Source organism: Caretta caretta, chromosome 7, assembly GCF_965140235.1.
Source record: "Caretta caretta isolate rCarCar2 chromosome 7, rCarCar1.hap1, whole genome shotgun sequence".
Classification (NCBI taxonomy): Eukaryota; Metazoa; Chordata; order Testudines; family Cheloniidae; genus Caretta; species Caretta caretta.
This window is the reverse complement of record NC_134212.1, coordinates 43,952,475-43,971,045: the sequence shown is the minus strand read 5'-3', so window position 1 is coordinate 43,971,045 and position 18,571 is coordinate 43,952,475. Positions and strand designations below refer to the sequence as shown.

The 18,571-nt window shown below is 43.4% G+C and overlaps 1 protein-coding gene across 2 annotated transcripts in view; it reads left to right on the top strand.

Annotated features, from left to right (window-relative positions):
- STAB1 (stabilin 1) overlaps positions 1–18,571 on the top strand; it is a 100,908-nt gene that overhangs the window by 11,020 nt on the left and 71,317 nt on the right. For both annotated transcript variants that reach the window (XM_048859206.2, XM_075130604.1), the window contains 10 exons: positions 1,259–1,354; positions 1,826–1,942; positions 3,288–3,484; positions 4,478–4,608; positions 7,257–7,384; positions 9,504–9,595; positions 11,553–11,681; positions 14,028–14,174; positions 16,924–16,986; positions 18,268–18,381. In XM_048859206.2, the coding sequence (XP_048715163.1) occupies positions 1,259–1,354; positions 1,826–1,942; positions 3,288–3,484; positions 4,478–4,608; positions 7,257–7,384; positions 9,504–9,595; positions 11,553–11,681; positions 14,028–14,174; positions 16,924–16,986; positions 18,268–18,381 (1,214 nt within the window). The remainder of the gene's footprint in view (positions 1–1,258; positions 1,355–1,825; positions 1,943–3,287; positions 3,485–4,477; positions 4,609–7,256; positions 7,385–9,503; positions 9,596–11,552; positions 11,682–14,027; positions 14,175–16,923; positions 16,987–18,267; positions 18,382–18,571) is intronic.

The following is an 18,571-nucleotide window of genomic DNA, read 5'->3' as shown; positions in this document are numbered from 1 at the left end:
CATCATTTTCCTTCTCTGGGATGAGGCTGTTTTGCATTTGCCTGACGGGGAGGATGCTGAAACTATGGGATCAAGTGTGTAATGTGGGTCCAGCATTAGAATGTCTAAATCCCACTTCTGGAAGCAGCACTGAGACTTGTTCAGCACTGGTGTTCCTCACCTACTCCTGAGCTCCCAGATGTGGATTTGGGCATCCTGTTTGGGTGCCCACATTGGAAAGTTAGGCCTGCAATTGGTGGCTTTAATCATTGGGAACAGAGTGATCAGTTTGTCACACACTTGTAAGCTTGTTGTTCCTATATTTAATAAACAGAAGAATCATCACAGCCATCTCTTAGTATGGGTGTTCTCAGTCTCTCCCACCTGGGATCTCAGATCAGTCCCTTTTTCTCCTATCCCCCCCTTTCCCACTGTCCTTTGCATCCGTAACCCAAAACTCTCTGCAGTTTTTGGTTTAAAAAAACCCCAAACCAAAACCACACATCTTCTACTGCTACCTCCATTCCCACCCACTGGCTGCTTGCTGGTTCCCTCCCACCCCCAAGTGTCTCTCAGCTTCCCCCACATTGCCCTTCCTGTGAAGCTAATAAATTTGATGTCAGCAGAGATCCCTGCACTGTTTCTCACATGTTGTATTTCATAGAGCCAGATTATGGCTGCCCCTATTCCCCCACCCTTGTATTGGTATAGGGGATAGCCAAGATCCTCGTGTTTGCATTCAAGAAGTGCTAGCATCTTTAGTGACACTAACTGTGTCCCCTGGCCTCTCTCCTTCCATGCTAGCTGGTGGACTGCAGCAATCACTGGAGGAGGAGGGGACGGAGGACTAACTGCATCTCTGAAAAGGTGGTGTGGATGCTGCATTTGAGCTGCATGCTCCACCCATGGGCGTGTTCTGCCTGCCCCTGCACTCCCCAGACAGGACACCTCCAGGGATTCAGAGCTCTTAGTCCCTGCACCCTCCACCTTTTGAGGGTGGCTTGCAAAACCTCATTATGGCCCTGGCCTCTAAGAGTGAGAGGCTAAAGTACAGTTGCCTGTAGACTAAGGGGTCCAGATGGCTCAATATCAAGGGCTTTGTCCTATATCCTATTATTCCCCATGCTGATTTTTCACAGTTGCTATCTGGTCACCCTGCTGTAGACTTAAAAGCCTGGATTGGATTTATAAGCTTTCAGTGTGTTTAGTGGATGTATCCCAAGCACCCGTGTTGTTCCCTGCAGCTTCCAGTACGTGATTGTGTGGGTTTCTCTTGCAGTGTGTGACTGTCAGCATGGAGTGTGCAACCACGGGATCTCTGGTGATGGAAGCTGTACCTGCCATGGAGGTTACACTGGCCCGAAGTGTGATCAAGGTAAATGTTGGCATTTCCCTCCCAAATAATTTAGAAATCATGAAGTGGGCTCAATATATGTGCCCCCAGAGGAGGAGAAATAGTCTGAAAATACAGAGGAAGGATGGGCTTGTGGTTAAGGAACTGGGTGAGGACTTAGGAGAGCAAGAATCAATCCCAGCTCTGCGACAGACTCTGGCTTTGATCATGGGCGTTGTACAGCCTTCTCTGGGCCTCAGTTCCCTATCTGTGCAATGGGGCTAATGCTTCCTTTCTTCTACCTTTTGTCTGCCTTATATGTCTAGAGTGTAAACTCCTTGGCGTGGGCAGTTTCCTTATTATTCATATGTGCTGTTCACTGCATGCTACTGAAACCCCAAGTAATAACAGGAATCATTTAAATTATTTCTTGGCCTCCTCAGATGGTAAGTTGTATTATCCAGAGGCATCCGCTACAGCTGAGGGAACCCTCCTTTTGTTTTATGATTTCAGAACTTCCCCTTTGCAGAGGTGTAGCCTGCGGGAACAATGCCCAGTGTGTGTTAATGAACGGGATGGCAATATGTGACTGCATGCCAGGGTATAGAAAGAGAGGGAGCATATGCCAAGGTGAGACACCTCCCTGTGACCAAATCTTCCTAATTCTATATTCAGGACAATCTCCTGTGACTGGATCTATGTGGTGTGGGGCTGCCACTGACGCACCAAACACCGCTGCACCTCTAGCAGAATGTGGTTGTGCTGCCAGGTTTTCCCACATGCCTGGGGCCCAAGCCTGAGCCCTTGACTTGGGCAGAGCTGAGTGTCAAGCACTGTTCTGAAGTCAACAGATTTCTGTGCAAGGGAGCTTTGGAAAACCAAAGTAAAGACCTCAAGGCTGCTCCTTGTGTAGGTAGGCGAGCTGGAGAGAATGTGTCGTGTTGGGACAGGATTCTGGAGAGTTAATCAGTTCTGCGTGAATAATCATACAGTGCAGCCAGGCTAAACCAGGCTAAATAATGCATGTAATCATGCACTTCACTGTGGAGTCTCTGGGCTTGTCTACATGAACATATAATTTGTGGCAAGCTGGGGTGTCAGTCTATCCCACACTAGCCTGATGTGCACTGCTCCACTTTGAAATGGGAATAGATCAAGTGCAGTAGGAAACTTTTTGTGTGCCACAGCAGGTCCCCACGGACAGTTAGTGCATGACAGGCTAGTGCAGGGTGGCTTTATACCCCAGCTTGCCACGAACTATGTGTTCGTGTGGAGAAGTCCTCAATGACCTCATGTTTAGGAACTCCTAGTAACCTGGGCCATAACAGCACTTTTTTCTCTGTCTGTGCTAGGCTAATGTGCCAAAATGGAGCTAGGTTAGTGTGCTTATGGAAGTGCCAGTTTTAGATGACCTGTAAGACTATGCAATTTTAATGGCTGCTGTTTTCCACCCCAGAGGTGGCTGTATTTCATGAATTGTTAGTGATCTTTCTCTCTCTCTCTCTCTCTCTCTCTCTCTCATTTAAAATTTGTTTTATGTTCATGAATTGCTTTTCCTAGGACTAAAAGACACTACTATTTAAATATAAATTACTATTCAGAGGTGGATGGATCCAAACACCCTACACATTTGGGGACCTTAATGGACCAAAACTCTGGTTTCAAATACCCTCAGAGTTTGTAAAAGTTCAGAAAGAGACCCAAACTTCTCATTTCTGGCCCTTCTCTTATTAACTTTTACGCTATTAATATGAAATGAGAACTGCTCAGCTCACTCATCCAAATCCCTCAGCCAAAAAATCTCCATTGTCTGACAATGGGTTATATAAGTCGAAAAGTTTCCCAGTTTAAACTGAATAAATTCCACATCCCCCATTATGTTTGTATCAGAGGGTTTCTACTGTAGTACTTCAAGTGCTGGTTTTTAATGAGGGCCTTGGTTATGCTCCCCTCTCATCTCTGTGTTTATGTATAGCTCAGGATCCTTGTACTTCATCACCATGCTCCTCGTTAGCTGTCTGTAAGGCTCTAAGACCAGGAAAATATGAATGCACTTGCAAAGATGGTTATCATGGAGATGGGAAGGTATGCCAACCTATCAATCCATGCATTACCAATAATGGAGGCTGCCCTGAGAATTCCACCATCTGTCTCTATAAAGGCCCAGGAAAGGTAAGGTGAAGAATTGCTTCTAATGAATTTGTATGTAGCAGTAGAAAACCAGGGAGAAATTGCTGAATTGGAATTCATTTGCAAATTGGATACTATTAATTTAGGCTTAAATAGAGACTGGGAGTGGCTAAGTCATTATGCAAGGTAGCCTATTTCCCCTTGTTTTTTCCTACCCCCCCCCCCCCCCCGACGTTCTGGTTAAACTTGAATTTAAACTTGGAGAGTGGTCAGTTTGGATGAGCTATTGCCAGCAGGAGAGTGAGTTTGTTTGTGTGTGTGTGTTTCGGGGGGGGGGGGGTGAGAGAGCCTCGATTTGTGCTGGAAATGGCCCACCTTGATTACCATGCACATTGTAGGGAGAGTGGTCACTTTGGATGAGCTATTACCAGCAGGAGAGTGAGTTTGTGTGTGTATGGGGGTGGGGGGGTGAGAACCTGGATTTGTGCTGGAAATGGCCCACCTTGATTATCATACACATTGTGAAGAGAGTTGTCACTTTGGATGGGCTATTGCCAGCAGGAGAGTGAGTTTGTGTGTGGGAGGGTGGAGGGTGAGAAAACCTGGATTTGTGCTGGAAATGGCCCAACTTGATGATCACTTTAGATAAGCTATTACCAGCAGGACAGTGGGGTGGGAGGAGGTATTGTTTCATGGTCTCTGTGTGTATATAATGTCTTCTGCAGTTTCCACGGTATGCATCCGATGAAGTGAGCTGTAGCTCACGAAAGCTCATGCTCAAATAAATTGGTTAGTCTCTAAGGTGCCACAAGTACTCCTTTTCTTTTTGCGAATACAGACTAACACGGCTGTTACTCTAAAACCAGGTAACTAATTCTTCCAGCGAGTCTCGCTGGGCTAAATTGCATTGGCCAAAGCTGTTATCCTAACTTTGTTTTTGCAAGGATAGATCATCCAAACTTTTTGTGGGATGCTCTTGAATAAAAGTTGATCTGTGATTGCAAGATTTTAATCATCTGATTTTGCTTTCCTTAGTCATCTTGTGTGTGTAAGCCTGGAATGAGTGGCCTGTACCCTTCAGCAGGCTGCTCATCTGTCCGTGAGTGTCAGCGGTACTTCTGTGACATGACTGCAAAATGTAAAATCAATCCAGAGGGGATTGCCAGGTGAGTTGCTCCAAAAAGCGCCCTTAAAGATGCCTGTTTTTGTAACTAAAACAAGGCTTTTATTTGGATGAGCTGAATAATATTGGAAAACCAGAGAGATAGGTGGGGAATACTGGCTGTGGTCAGGTTTTGAAAAGAACAAAAATAAGAGTCTGTTGAAACAAATAAAAATCTTACATAAGTAGCTGTGACAGCCCCGCACCTGGGCCATAAGAGGGGCTGAACGTGGGACATTCAGTGTTTCATCAGTCCTCTACCACTTGAGCTAAAGGAGTAACCTCGTTAGCTGGTAGCAGTAGTAAGCTATCTAGTGGCACAGACATGTGAAGAGGGACACAGCACACCCTTTGCCAGCATGTTACAGGAGGACTCCTGGACAGGGCCCTTTGATGTGTGTTTAACGAAAGAATCTTCAACACTCTTCCAGTGTAGGCCCGTGAGCAGGAGAATGAATTAGGATTTTAGGCCAGTTTAGTGCCGGGTCTGACTGCTCAGCACAGCGGAGAGACATACTAAAACTAGCCTTAAAACAATTCCTGTAGAAAAAAAAAAGTGCTCATCTGAGCAAACACTTTGGGCTTAATCGTGCTTCACGTGAGGCTGAGCAGCCCTCGGAAAGGGGAGCACTGCCTGAACCACAGTGTCTGGGAACATCCCTGGTGTAATGCCTTTTGGGCCGCGGAGGGAGCATGGTGAGGGGTGTCCCTTGCTACTCTGTACAAAAGGCATAGCCGTGGCCTTTCGCAGGGAAAAGAGAGGGAAGCCATGGCCCCATCTCTGATGCTGTCCCTCAGGTGCCATTAACACTGCTGGCTGCACTAAAAGGTCTCTCCCTGTTGTGTCCCCCAGCTCAAATCAGACAAATTATGGCTTCACTTCTGGGGATGTGCAAGGTGGGGGAAGGGCTCCTTGCTCACTCTTCTTCTTCTAGGGCCTCTGCTCTGGAGCAGCCGTTATTTGACCCTTTGCAGGGCTGGAGCCATGTAAACCTCCTCTCCTTGCCCTGTGTGTGGCTATCTGCAATTCTGAAATAACAATAGCTGAACTGATACTTGGATTGAACCCAGACAGGAAAAAGTGCAGGTTTCAGACTGAGATTCCAAGTAGCTGCCGCCTGATTGCTGCAAAGCTGTGTGAACTAGGACAGAGATTTTCACATGCAGATAAGCTTTGTTGCAAAACTCATTAGCCTGCCTGGGGCCTCAATATGCCTAGAGCTGGCTCTTGGAAAACACTGGGCAGTCTGTTTGGACCAGTGGAGCTGGAAATCCACTGAGATGAGTAGAAGTTGAGGGCTCTGGGACATGGCATTAGAAAAACAACATTCCCTAGATTGGCATGGATGTGAAGCATGGCCTCAAGTGCTCAGATACTAAACAGCTCGATAGCTAGGCCTTGAGTAGGACTGGAAAACTCCAAAGGGAATCTCAGGGCCATCAGGAAGTGCTGAGGGTGGTTCATTAGATGGTGCTCTTTCTTCTGAGTCAGTCCTGAACCCTGGGCTGCAGCATGGTACAAGGGGCAGCTCAGCTGCTGCATTTGGAAGAGATGTAAATCCAAGGTCCTGACCGGCTGTGGCTGTTCAGATTCACCGGTGACAGGTGTAGCCAAGAGTGTTTTATCCCACGTGTACCTGGTGAGATGGGTGTGACTTCATCTCTTGGCTACTGACATTGCAGCTGTGGCCCACTGCTGCATCTGTCACCCCGAGGTGAAATTATTGTCACACGCTCTATGTGAACGACACCTGGAGACTATCTGAAAACTGAAGCTGGTGCCGACTGAGGCCACTTGCTCATTTTTATCAGTTTCAGTATATCAACTTGCTGTTCATGACACGGTGGTTAAAAGGCCCGAGTCCTGTCTACACTAATACACTATTGCTACCGCCAGTGCAGCTGCACTGTTGTTGGAAAACTAAATGCCCTAATACAGTCAAAGCCACACCAAAAGCACCGCCCGTCAGTGCTCTCTCACTTGCACTGGCTGCCTGTAAGCTTCTGGGTGGAGTTTAAGTTGTTGGTTTTCACTTGTAAATTCCTAATGGTTTGGGTTCTGCGCAGGGTAAGAAACCACCTCTCCCCTATGTATTACGGTCCTGGTTGTGATCAGTGGCAGCACTCCCCTGGATTTAAACAAGGAGCATCAGGCAGGGCGCAGTCCATGAAGGATGTTCAGCTTTGTAATTCACTCCCCGCTTCCCCCTTGGTTCACTAGAGCTTAGATTTATTAACCTTCTGCACATCCTGCAGAGCCCATCCTTTCTGTCTGGCGTTTGGAAGTTGTAGGTTAATGAGTGTCAAATACTCTTTTTTTTTTTTAAGGAGTATTTCATATTCTCAGTATAATGGGTATCTTGTTTAATGTGCAGTTCCCAGGTAGCATCTTCAGATACAAAATATTGCAACATTGTGTTTTTGGATTGCTAATTCTATTTCATCCGGAGGGGGGTGGATCTGATCTGATGGATCTCATCAATCTCTCCACTTCCTATGTTGTTCCTCCCTGCTATTTATTTAGGTTTTAACAGATTAGTGTGTAGTCAAAGTCTCTAGTCTGTATGAACGGATCACATCCAGACTTTATCAAGCCTACCAAGAACCATTTTTGTAATGACTATTATTTCTCACTCATATCTTACTCTTTAGCTGTGTCTGCAAAGATGGGGAGATTGGAGATGGGAGAAGTTGCTACAAAAATCTCATGAGTGAGATCTCTCAGCTGAATACTCGAGGAAGATGGTATAAGAAATTAAGCAGTGCAAACAAAATGTTTGGTAATGCTCTTCTGAATTATTTTGGGGAATGGAGCTAAGATGGGGCTTGGGTGCTGCCAGTGAATGGTTAAGATTCGAAAGAAAACTGAGATGTCTAATGTTATATGAAAAGATAAGGCAGTGTCAAGGAATCTACATCTGAACTCTTCCTGCATGATGGGGCTCTTGCCAGCTCTGCGCGTGTTAACAAACCACAGAGATGATTCCTGTGTGAGAGGTATTAGTGCTGATTGACAGCCCTAGTGACTGAGGTCCTCTGTCCACGAAGCAGGTGAAGCGTAGACCTTGGTGGCATAAGCTTCACCACATCAGTCCATCAACACGCCTCAACCAGCCGGGACTACTTATATGGTTGTTCATACTTCATTACTCTTTCATTCCTTGGACTCTTTGTTAAGATGTCCAAAAGTGGTACAAATAATGATAGAGGCTTTGTGCTGTGGATACTTGTTTGCTAAGACTTGATGGAGATCCACCTCCTTGATTTCACGTAGGCCACCAAACAACCCACAGACAGTAGGCTAGATTTGAGCTGGCACTGTAGAGATGAAAGGCTTCCACTTTTTATGCACTTTGGCACTCCTTAACTAAGTCAGAGCTCTGCACACATGGGGGGTGTAGTAGTAAGATTTTATGTTTGTATTTTGTATAATTTAAAATAAAAAATAAAGAATAATAATGTAGCATGTACTAAATGTGTTAGTGTATGATTTGATCATATCCTGCCAGCCACCCTTTCCGAAAGCAAAAAGGAATGGCCTAATGGGCCATTGGTAAAGATGCATCAGGCCAGAATCTGTGTCTGAGCTGATTTCAAGGCAGTAACAGACCTTTTAGGGTCACCACTTTGTTGTAGGTTTAGTATTTTAAAATAAGTAAAAGAATGCAATGATTGTTTTCTCTTGCATTGCAATTTGATGTTCCTGTTCAAATGCTCTGTGTAAATCAATTCTGTTTTGTGTGTGAATGAGAAATGTATGTTTGTTAAAAAAAATAAGTGTAAAGGCCATCACCTGACCAAATGTTCTTTAAAAAAAAAAGGGACAAATGTAAGGGCGCCAAAAGATTGCAACATGCCCCTATTATATTAAAATGTCAAAGGAGGGCAAATTAACTAGTCTAAAAATAAAACAGGCACCTTTCAATAAAAGCAAAATAGCTGTAATCAAAATCAGCATTGAATAACTCCTTAAAAAACTGAATAAAAAATAAAGAAAACAATTTAAAAAAACAAGCACTCATCAAACAACAATTAATTACAACATGATGGTGCAAAACTCATTGGTCCCAATAAAAAAAATCACTATATAAATAGTGGGCCTTGCCATAAAACTTTGGGTTCATCCTGCCAAGACTTCCCCGAAGCATCATATTGTAACCGACAAAACCCAGCTCCTACCTACCCGTCATCAACGTAGCTGGCCACTAAATTAATCTGAACTCTAAACTGGTAACTATAACATCGACTGGTGGAACTCTGTGTGTGTGTGTGTGTGCGTGTGTGTAAGTAAATGCATATGCTAATTGTTGTATTTCCAATAAATGTGGCATATTGCCTTTTCCCCTGAAAAAGATCCTGGGTGCTTCTTATAAGCATAGCGGGGAGGGGAAGAATGTGTAATGTGTAAGGCTGCACATTGGATTCTGATCCCAAGCCCACTGAAGTCAGCGGAAAAACTCTCATCAACGCCACTGGGGTTTGGATCAGGCCCTTAAAGAATTCATGCAATGAAGTCTAACTATGTCCAGAAGTGACTCATCTTTGTGCAGAGACCATGAAAGTTCAACCCTACACATCAGAAAGTTATAAGCATGTGACAACTGAGACTTAGTATTGAAACTGTTCTGCAAGGTTAGGCCTTGATCTAAAACCCACTGAAGGTAACAGAAAGACTTAACTCTTAACTAATAACTTTCACTGCCAAGCTAGCATTGTGATATCCCACTACCAATCCCCTGATCCATCCAGTTCCCCATAAATTCACTCTGGTCACGCACTTTAGGCTGAAGACACAGGGATGTGTTAACCCCTCCTTCCCCAACAAGAGGAAAAATAAAACTGGTAATTTATGTTGTTCTGTATGCTTGGTAACTGTTTTGGGGTTTTGTTTTTTAACAGCTTCAGGGTGTTCTTTGGCACTGACAAAATATGGGCCTTTCACAGTCTTTGTGCCAAGCCTTCAACCGTATAGTGAAAGAACTGACTTCAACGTAAGTGTCACCCCCTTTTAGTAACCTCACTTCTTCAAGCTTTGAGTTCTGTAGTCTTTTTAAAGAGTAGCTGACCTGTCAGAGAGAAACTTTAGAATGCATTATGTTTAGAAACAATTCCACTGAGATACAATTCAGACTCTAGCTGAGATTAATTTTAATGGGAGATGCTAAATCCCCTGTGTTGCTTTGCAAATCTCAACTTTCCTCTCTTTCTTTTCTCCTTTCTTTATTAATAGACATTTTTTTACCGCTGAACATGATTATGAATCTGTTAGCTCTTGCTTGCTCTAATCTGTTTGAAAACCTCTGCTTGTGACACAGTGATAATTCTCAGCACTTTGTATGCCTTTTACTTTTTAAGGCCAGGATTATCAAAAGCACTCAGCAGTGGCTTAATTCTCCTCCCATTAACATCAGTGACTGAGTGCTTTTTAAAATCCCACCATAAACCATTTCTAAAAATATGAATGACTCCTCAGCCCTTGTGATATTAAGTATTGACTAGAGATGGGCTTGAGCAGAACCTGGGATCCAAACTTTGAGGGATTCAGAATCCCAACCCAGATCTGAATGTTGCAAATGTCTCTTGTAAAGACAAGAGGTTGAACAAAAACTCTGCATCCAAAACTCCTCCAGACTCTGCCGTATTTGTTACCTACATCCAGGTTTTGCGTCTTGGGGCCATCTCTTAGTATGATGCTCCTTTTAATGACGGAGAAGCCAAGGTGTTGACTTGCTCAAAGCAATGGGTTTCAGAGCCCAGATGAGAGCTCAGCAGTCCCTAATTCTCAGTCCTGTGCTGTAGTAGACCATGCAAATCCCTTTCGTGCTACTATTTTAAATGTTTTATGAAATTGTATTCATTTTCACATTTGTCACAAATGCAACCAAACCAACCATAAAACAGATGGAAACACTTGTATGCCATTTCCCCTGTAGAATGGAAAACTCTGCCAAACATGATCAGACAGGAGGAACACTTGCAGGTTATTCAGCAAACATTTAAAACAAACTAAGCCAGCTTTCTGCTTGTTACCTTAGAACACTCAGAAACAAGGATGAAGTACCTTTAAAAAATACTCCAAAACTGGCTTGTTGGACTGTGTCAGAAATGTAATTCCTACACATACAGCATAACAAAAATAACCATGCGATCAGGGAAACTTAAAAAAATATATAATGTACTTAGCAAGTCCTTGATAAAACTGTGTGGGCCACATTGTACTGTGTATTGGTGAGCAGAAGTTTCCTTGTGAAACATTGGATGTGGAATTTGGATGGAGGGGCATCCAAATTCAACTTGGATCCAAATTCATCCTTATAACTTGTCCAAATCCAATAGGTTTCTCTCTAAATAAGCCCCTTAAAATCACTTGCTTTTGGATCAGACTCTAATTCTTGCTCATGCACACACAAATAGCTTCAACCAGAAGTTATTGGCTTGTTGCAGGAATCACTGGGTAAGAGTCTATGGCCTATATTATGCAGAAAGTCAGACTAGATCATCCTAATGGTACCTTCTGACCTTAAAATATATAAACCTGTGAAAATACTCCACTGCTGCTGTAAAAGGCTTCTAAGGGCCTGTCTACATGTGCAAGTTAATTTGGGTAAATTAGGGCGTGAATTTTAAAGTGGATTAACTATTCCCAATTAACTCCATGTGTGGATGCAAGTAGATTAAACTAATTCAGGGTAAGGCACTAATCTGGAATGAAAGCATCTGCACATGGAGTTAGTCAGGTATAGCTATTCTGGAATAACTCTCTGTGTAGATGAGCACTGATTTGAATATAAATTAGGAAATGCCTTCACTTTCTGATCCGGAATGTATATGTAAAGTATTTTTCTATGTGTATTAGACTGGAAAGACAGCTGAAACTATGTACAAGCTTTTTTATTTTTTTTGGAAGGCATATCAGTTCTCCCTGTGTTCTGATTTATTTCCATAAAGGACACAATTGCCCAGCATTTATGCAAAATGCATATAATTCCTGGTCAGCATTTGGTGGAAGATATGGTCAAGATCAAGACGCTGTGGACGTTGTCTGGGCATCAGCTCACGTTTAATGATCAGATAAAGGTATCACAACATCGTACTAGGTACCAGGTTGCCGTTTTCACATGGTACGGGGACAAAGGTGTAAAGCTGTATCCCTGACACACTTTCATGTCAGAATCCTTTCTTCCTTATTCTGCCACATTTTGACCAGTTTAGGACTTCGTTTGTTCCATAATGTAATAATCAAATCACAGAGTAGATGACCTATTATGTCTTCTATTACATCTCCGTGTCAATACAAGATGGATTGTTCCCTACCTACCGTTTGTTCTATATGCTATGCATCCAGTTTTAAATAACCCAAGCAATGAACCTTCCCCTACTTTCCCTCAGAGACCAATATTCAGCATAAATTATCCTTTGCTTAGGATACTCTGTTTCATCCAGTTACTCCTAGATATACCCCCAAACAATTTTTTCTGGCCTCTTTAGCTCTTCTCCTTCAGAAACTTATACTTGGAAAAGGTACTTCCCCTTATTTGTTTTTAGCTACATCTTCATATTACAGTCTCTTAATCTTTCCTTGTAAGTCTACCCCAACCCCTTTGTGATAATTTTTGCTGCTTTTCTCTGAAGCTTTTCTCTATCTATATTGTCCTTGAATTGAGATGCCTAGAACAGTGTGTTGTCTAGGAGATGAGGTCTCACTAGTTTTGTATATAGTATAGGGAAACTACAGCCTGCCTGGTTCTGGATTATAGCAGATCCTAACAACACCCCTCGCACCAGACTCTGTGGTGTGCTTCCTGAGAGGCACAGTATAGAAGGCCTAGCTAGGCAGGGGGGGAAAGGTGTCTTTCAGCGTCAGTTAGAGCAACCCCAGAGGCTGACAGTACTCCCAGTAGCCCGACCTGCTGCCTATGGGCTGTTGTGCAGCCCAGAATTTCTCTTGTCTCTCACCATCCTGGGCCTGGCTCCCAGCGTGCCCCTTTGCAAGAGTCTGCAAGCAGAACATACACCAGGTGTGCATATTCCCTCAGGGGCAGCTCTCTTTTATTGCCCCTGTGCACTGCGAGGGTGGCATAAAGAGGCAGGTGGAAGGGTCAGAATCTGGCCCCTAATCTTGAAAATAGTCATTGTTTTTTTTAAATAATCTGCATATCTGGTAAAAGAGACGCCTTCCCCTGTTATCAACAGTGTACAGAATACATGTGTCCCTGCTGGTAAAAGCAGTAAGTCTGCCTTCAGAATGCTTGTCCTGTGGGCCAGTAGCTGACAAATTCTGAACATTTTCCTTTCCAGTCACCCTTTTTCACTGTACAAAATAGATTTTAATGATTCTGCTCTAGTATCTGGGATTTTTTAGCGGGGGAAGGCAGGGTGAGGCCGCGTTTGGTTTATGTTTCCCCCCATCCATTGTCCTCTCTTCATCCTGCACCTTTGCATTGTGGACTTGCACAGCTGGCCAAGGGACATCAGTATGTTTCCTCTCCCAATTTCCCAGCCTTGACCTTGGTTCTGGGCTTTGATATATGCAGGGTTCACAGAAGGGCAAAGCGGCATTGGGGGCTGTGGAATCTGAGCTGTGCTTTACAAGGATAGTTTTTTTTGTTTACTCAGCAGTCGTTGATCTGGAAAGTCTTCCCTTCCCCTTCCTTAGTTGTGTCCAAAGCTCTTACTTGTGTGAACAGAAGTTCAGAGCTGGGAGGAGCTATTCAAGAAATGTACAATGAAAAACACAGGAGAATTTGCCTGTGCCTGTTTGGTGTTGGACATGACATTTCTGAATGACCCTGGAGTGTTAAATTGCACTTTCTACTCAGTGCGGTATCTGTAGGCATTGTTTGTAGGAAGAATATACACCAGTAGTAATATTTTGTAGTAAGATGAGACTGATTGCTTTGGCCATATTTCAGTGACCTTTCTCTGGCATCTGGGGCACATGAAGGTGATAGCCAGGTCTCATGTTCCAAAGATGCCCCTAGATCCTGCTGCTCCCATGCCCAGTAACATGCAAGCAGGTACAGAGTCCCTCCTCACGCTGCTCGATCCAAGCTATGGCATGTTTCTGCTGAACTCATCCTTGTATGATGTACAGCTGTGCCCTGACCAGAAGTCTAGTTCTAAACTGGGGCAAGTCTAATTCTGAACTTCATGGCTTGATCCCATCTTGGTAATGGGGTTTAACCAGACCTCCAGATCCAAACAGCCCACAACTCAAAGATTGTGTCCAAGTATCACAGCTTGGACCGGTCCCTAATATGATCTTTATACATCTTTTCCCTAGTAACCCCAGGTAAGCTCATGGCCATGGCCATATTGTTTCACCGAAGCAGGAATTGAATCAAATGAAGTTTTACAGATATATACTCAGAGATCCCTTTGATATATTTTTCATAATGAAATAATCCTTTATTATTATCCCAGTCCTACAGCAAGAGCTTTAGGTATCAAGACCTGCCAGGGGTATTGTATACCGTCATTCAGTCGAACATACCAGCATCCAATGGAATTATACATATTGTTAACACTCTAAGGAAAACAACCAGCTTTCACAACCTTGGAAATCCACAGGTACATTGAACATTCCTTTCTCTTCTGTCCTTTGAAGGATATGATGATACACCATTTACAGAAATCTAGTCCAAAGGTTAATCATCTTAAATCAATGAGGCATTTGTTTCATGTATAATGTTATATATTTTGTTTTCTGTTTCTGACTAATCCAATTCACTCGGTTTCAGAGCACCGTTAAGAAGTAGCAACAATCACTCCAAGAGCTGGTTGCAGACTCAGGAGTGAGGGTTGTGCTGGCTTTTGTATAACTAGAGAATTTTAACCTCAGCAGTATAAGTTCCCTAATAATGGATAATAATGGAGATAGAAACCAAGTTATGCAAAATGAGTGAAAGTTTTTCAACAAATATTAAAACCAAGATTTTTTTTTCAGAAGGGGCAATTCTGTCCCCATCACATTTCACTTTCCCATTATATAAATGGCGGTGTTTGCATTGAAAGCGTGCCCCCAAAAAAGGAAATATTACAAATTTTGATTTTTACATTTTGAAGCCACTCTTGTAAGGAAGGGGCTGTCTTTTGGTTAAGGTTTTGGACTGACGTTCTAGAGTTCTGGGTTCAATTCTTAGTACTGCCACAGACGTTTTCTCCCCTAGCTGGGAGCGGTATTTTTGCTGCAGCCGTTGCACGTATGCCTGTGTATGTTTATATTGTGTTCATAGACAAAGAACTGAATTCTTCACTGCCCTGCACCTTGTGTACCCATTTACACCCTTGCCAAGTAGATGTAAAATGCTGCCACTCTGCTTTGGTAGTGTTTGGGTAGCAACCTACGCTCAGTTTGCACTGATGTAAATGATTCACATAGGGTGCAGGGCAGTGCAGAATCATGCCCATAGAAAATGTGAGTATCCTATTTTACAAAGTGGCTAGACTAGAAAGCAGTAATATGTACAAATATGTTGCTTTCAGCTCCTCTCACTGTCACATTGGTTGTATAGAGCCCTGTGGCTTTATACAGGGTCCATTGTCTCCTTCATTGATATTTAAGAATATCCCTGCATTGCCACTTAAGTTACTTCTTTTCATTTTCTTGTGTACTGTAGCAGAGTTTAAAGAGTACAGTAGTAAAAAACAGAGCCTTGTAACCTGATCTAGCTCTCACTGAAATCAGCGAGAGCTGAACTGAGTCTTACATACACAGGTGCTCAGCTGCCTCATGGAATAAGCATGTTATATGTTCCTAGACACATGGATAAATGTGTGGTAGCTCTGTGCTAACAGCTCTCACTGCTGCTTAGCATGCAATTAACCTGATAGTAGGGCTGACCCAGCACCCTTTCCTTGGCACATACACCTACCAGCTCCTCAGATAAAACTGTGGCATCAACCACAGGAGCCCCTGCTGCAGCATGCTTGATGAAACCTGGAGAGATCAAGGATTGGGGGTATCCATTAAAGCTGAGATGGTGCAAGAACCATGCTTCGAAAGGAGGGGGTTTTTTTTCATCCCCACACCCTCATGAATGGAAACCAGGAGCCTTGAGAGAGTGCAGTGTCAATTATTGCCCTGTCAGGAGCAGAAGGCACAGGAGGACCATGATAATACTGGTACCTAGTGTCATGGTCCTACTGTGATAAGCACTGCCTTACTGCAGCTGGTAGATCTGGCCAGCCTGCACCCAAGCAGCAGGGTTCAAAAGTGGTGCCATTCTGTATGCTGCAGAGCATGGAAAGACACTGCTTTGTCTGAGACTGCAGGACACAGAGCTTTCTCAGCAGATGATCTTTTTCCATGCACCTTTGGACACTTCCTTCCCATTGTGACACCGTGCCATGAAGAATAATGATGACATGAGTTATTTTCTGCGGTGTTATCTCTAGAAACATGTTTGTATCAGCCCTGGTTGTTGGTTGTGCAGCACTTTCTGCTGACCAGTGTGCTAATTCCAGGAACTTTCACAGGGCAGTAATCCTGTGAAAGGGACACTCTTTCAGTATAGGCTTTGACTTTCTGGAATGCCATCAATTATTATTTAGTAGCTGTATTCCCGTAGAGCATAGGAGCCACAGTCATGCCCCAGGACCCCATTGTGTTAAGTGCTGTACAAACACAAAACCAAATCTGGGTTATCTTTTTCCTTGCACATTGTCCTTTCAGTCTTTGAATTTTTTGGTGTTTTAAAAAAAGCACTATAACTGTTATCAACACAACAAAAATGTCCGCATAGACAGCCCTACCAAAACAAAGGGCACTGGCTTTTCTTCATGTTTTCAGGTGTGTGCATGCATATGATGTTTTTCCCCTGCTTTGGGTCTATCTGCTCTGTTCTCATATGCAGGTCGTATAGAGGGAACTTGTTTTCAAAATACAGGAGAGCAGGATTCTTGTGCACTGCCATTCGCTGCCTACGTACAAGAACAGAGCTGATTTTGGTTTAGCTGGGAAAAGCATGTGGTTCTATCTTTGCAGCACTGATGACCACATGTTAGCTCCCACTAAGGTCAGTCTCCAAAAGACAGAGTCATGCACTGAAAGTGGGAGCTACAAATTTGCATGGTGCCTCTGAAGACTGGGTTTGTTGTGTGTAAGAGTGAATCTCAGATCTAAATTACATCAGTCTAGGTTGCTGTTGAGTCAACCAGTTATGGCAGATTTTTCAAAAATACAATGGGAACTACAGTATTCTATGACTTCTCTAGCGCACAACTTGCAAGTTTTGAAACAAAGGGCACTCTAGTTCCTGCCCTGACCTCACTTGAATCCCATCCATTCTTTCCCCTTTCCTTTTATCTCTACTTGCAGAAAACCATTGGGGAGATCCTTGCTTCAATGGAGATCTTCAGTCGATTTGAAACTATCCTGGAGGTGAGAGTGTTTGTCTGCCCCTCAGGACAGTGCTGTGTGGGGGACTGTGAACGTTTGCTGTGGTACAGCTGTAGCATTCTCTCAGGAAACGGGGTAGCTGTTTGCACTGAAAAACTGCATTTAAAAAAAATAGCTTCAGTAGCTTGACTTTCTGTAGTTGACATTTTTGCAATGTCACCACTTTTATTTTATTTTTGATTTATTTCTGATGAAGTGAGCTGTGGCTCACGAAAGCTCATGCTCAAATAAATTGGTTAGTCTCTAAGGTGCCACAAGTACTCCTTTTCTTTTTGCGAATACAGACTAACACGGCTGTTCCTCTGAAACCTGTCACTTTTATTTTGCTTCCTTTATAAGAAAACTTAGTGTAGGTGAAAAATGCTGGATTGACATCCTGGGGACAAAAGTCTTCTCTTTATCCATAGAACAGGTACAGCACAGTCAGCTACAGTTCAAGCTTCCCCACCAGTGCACTTCACACCTGAACCAAAGGGGGCCACATCTAGGAGAGAGAAGAGAGTAGTTTCTCCGTGGTTCATTCAGTCCATGGCCTCTCTGCTGTGACTGCTAATGAAAGCCTTGATTGTGTTGTGGATACCTGCCCACTAGGAACTGGATTGAAGCCACTGTTGCTTTTCATACAGATACTTAAACACAAATAGCCTTAAGATGATAATCCCCTGAGGCCCTTGTCCCTGAGCCAGGTTTGACCTGATGGCCCAAGGGAAATGTTCCATATCCTGTTGTTGGTCCCCTGAGCTGTCCACCCCCCCTGTAGTGTTACACTCTGAAATGTTTTGCAGCATTCCTGTTTTCAGGGAACCATTCCATCAGTTACTGTTCATTTGCAAAATGTATTAAACACATCTTGGAATATAGTTTTGATTCTATTTTTCTCACTCTAGTTATATTCAGATAGAGGGGTTAGTCTATGCATATGTATTCTTGTTTGTGTAAAACCTGCAATGGGAAAGCACTAGTGAAATACCAGTTGCTTACAGGAGCTCTGTTTAAACTGTTATGACTGTTTTCTGCCAGTAGCTTTTTTGGCTCAGCTGTTTTGCTAGGGCAGGTTCCTGTCTGTCTATATTAGGACTTTATGCTGCTGCCCATCACAGCAGAACTTGACCATTTTCAGTATACGTTTATTAGCAGTAGCAAAGTCCCTAGCAGACTACAGGGCCTCTCTGAATTTCCTCCCTTTCTTACAGCCCATCTTTCGCTAACTCATCCTTGTTTTAGACTAAAAAGTTTCATTCCACTGCTGTTTAATATTTGCAGAACTGTGGCCTGCCTTCAATACTGGATGGACCAGGACCCTTCACTGTGTTTGTGCCAAGCAACAATGGAGTGGATAAGTTAAGAGATGGGAGGCTTATTTATCTTTTTACAGAGGTGAGATTTCATCAGTGTTTTGGATGAATTCCTCTTGTGGCATTAGGTTTAATGAGATGGGCTTGTGTCAAAGGGAGTATGATCAGTTAGGAGATTAAAATGGTACTGGCAAACTCAGAATTTAATGTAAAGACACAAATGTGTGTGATGAACCTATCTCAGCTGGAAGTTGCTCTTTCCATATTTGAGC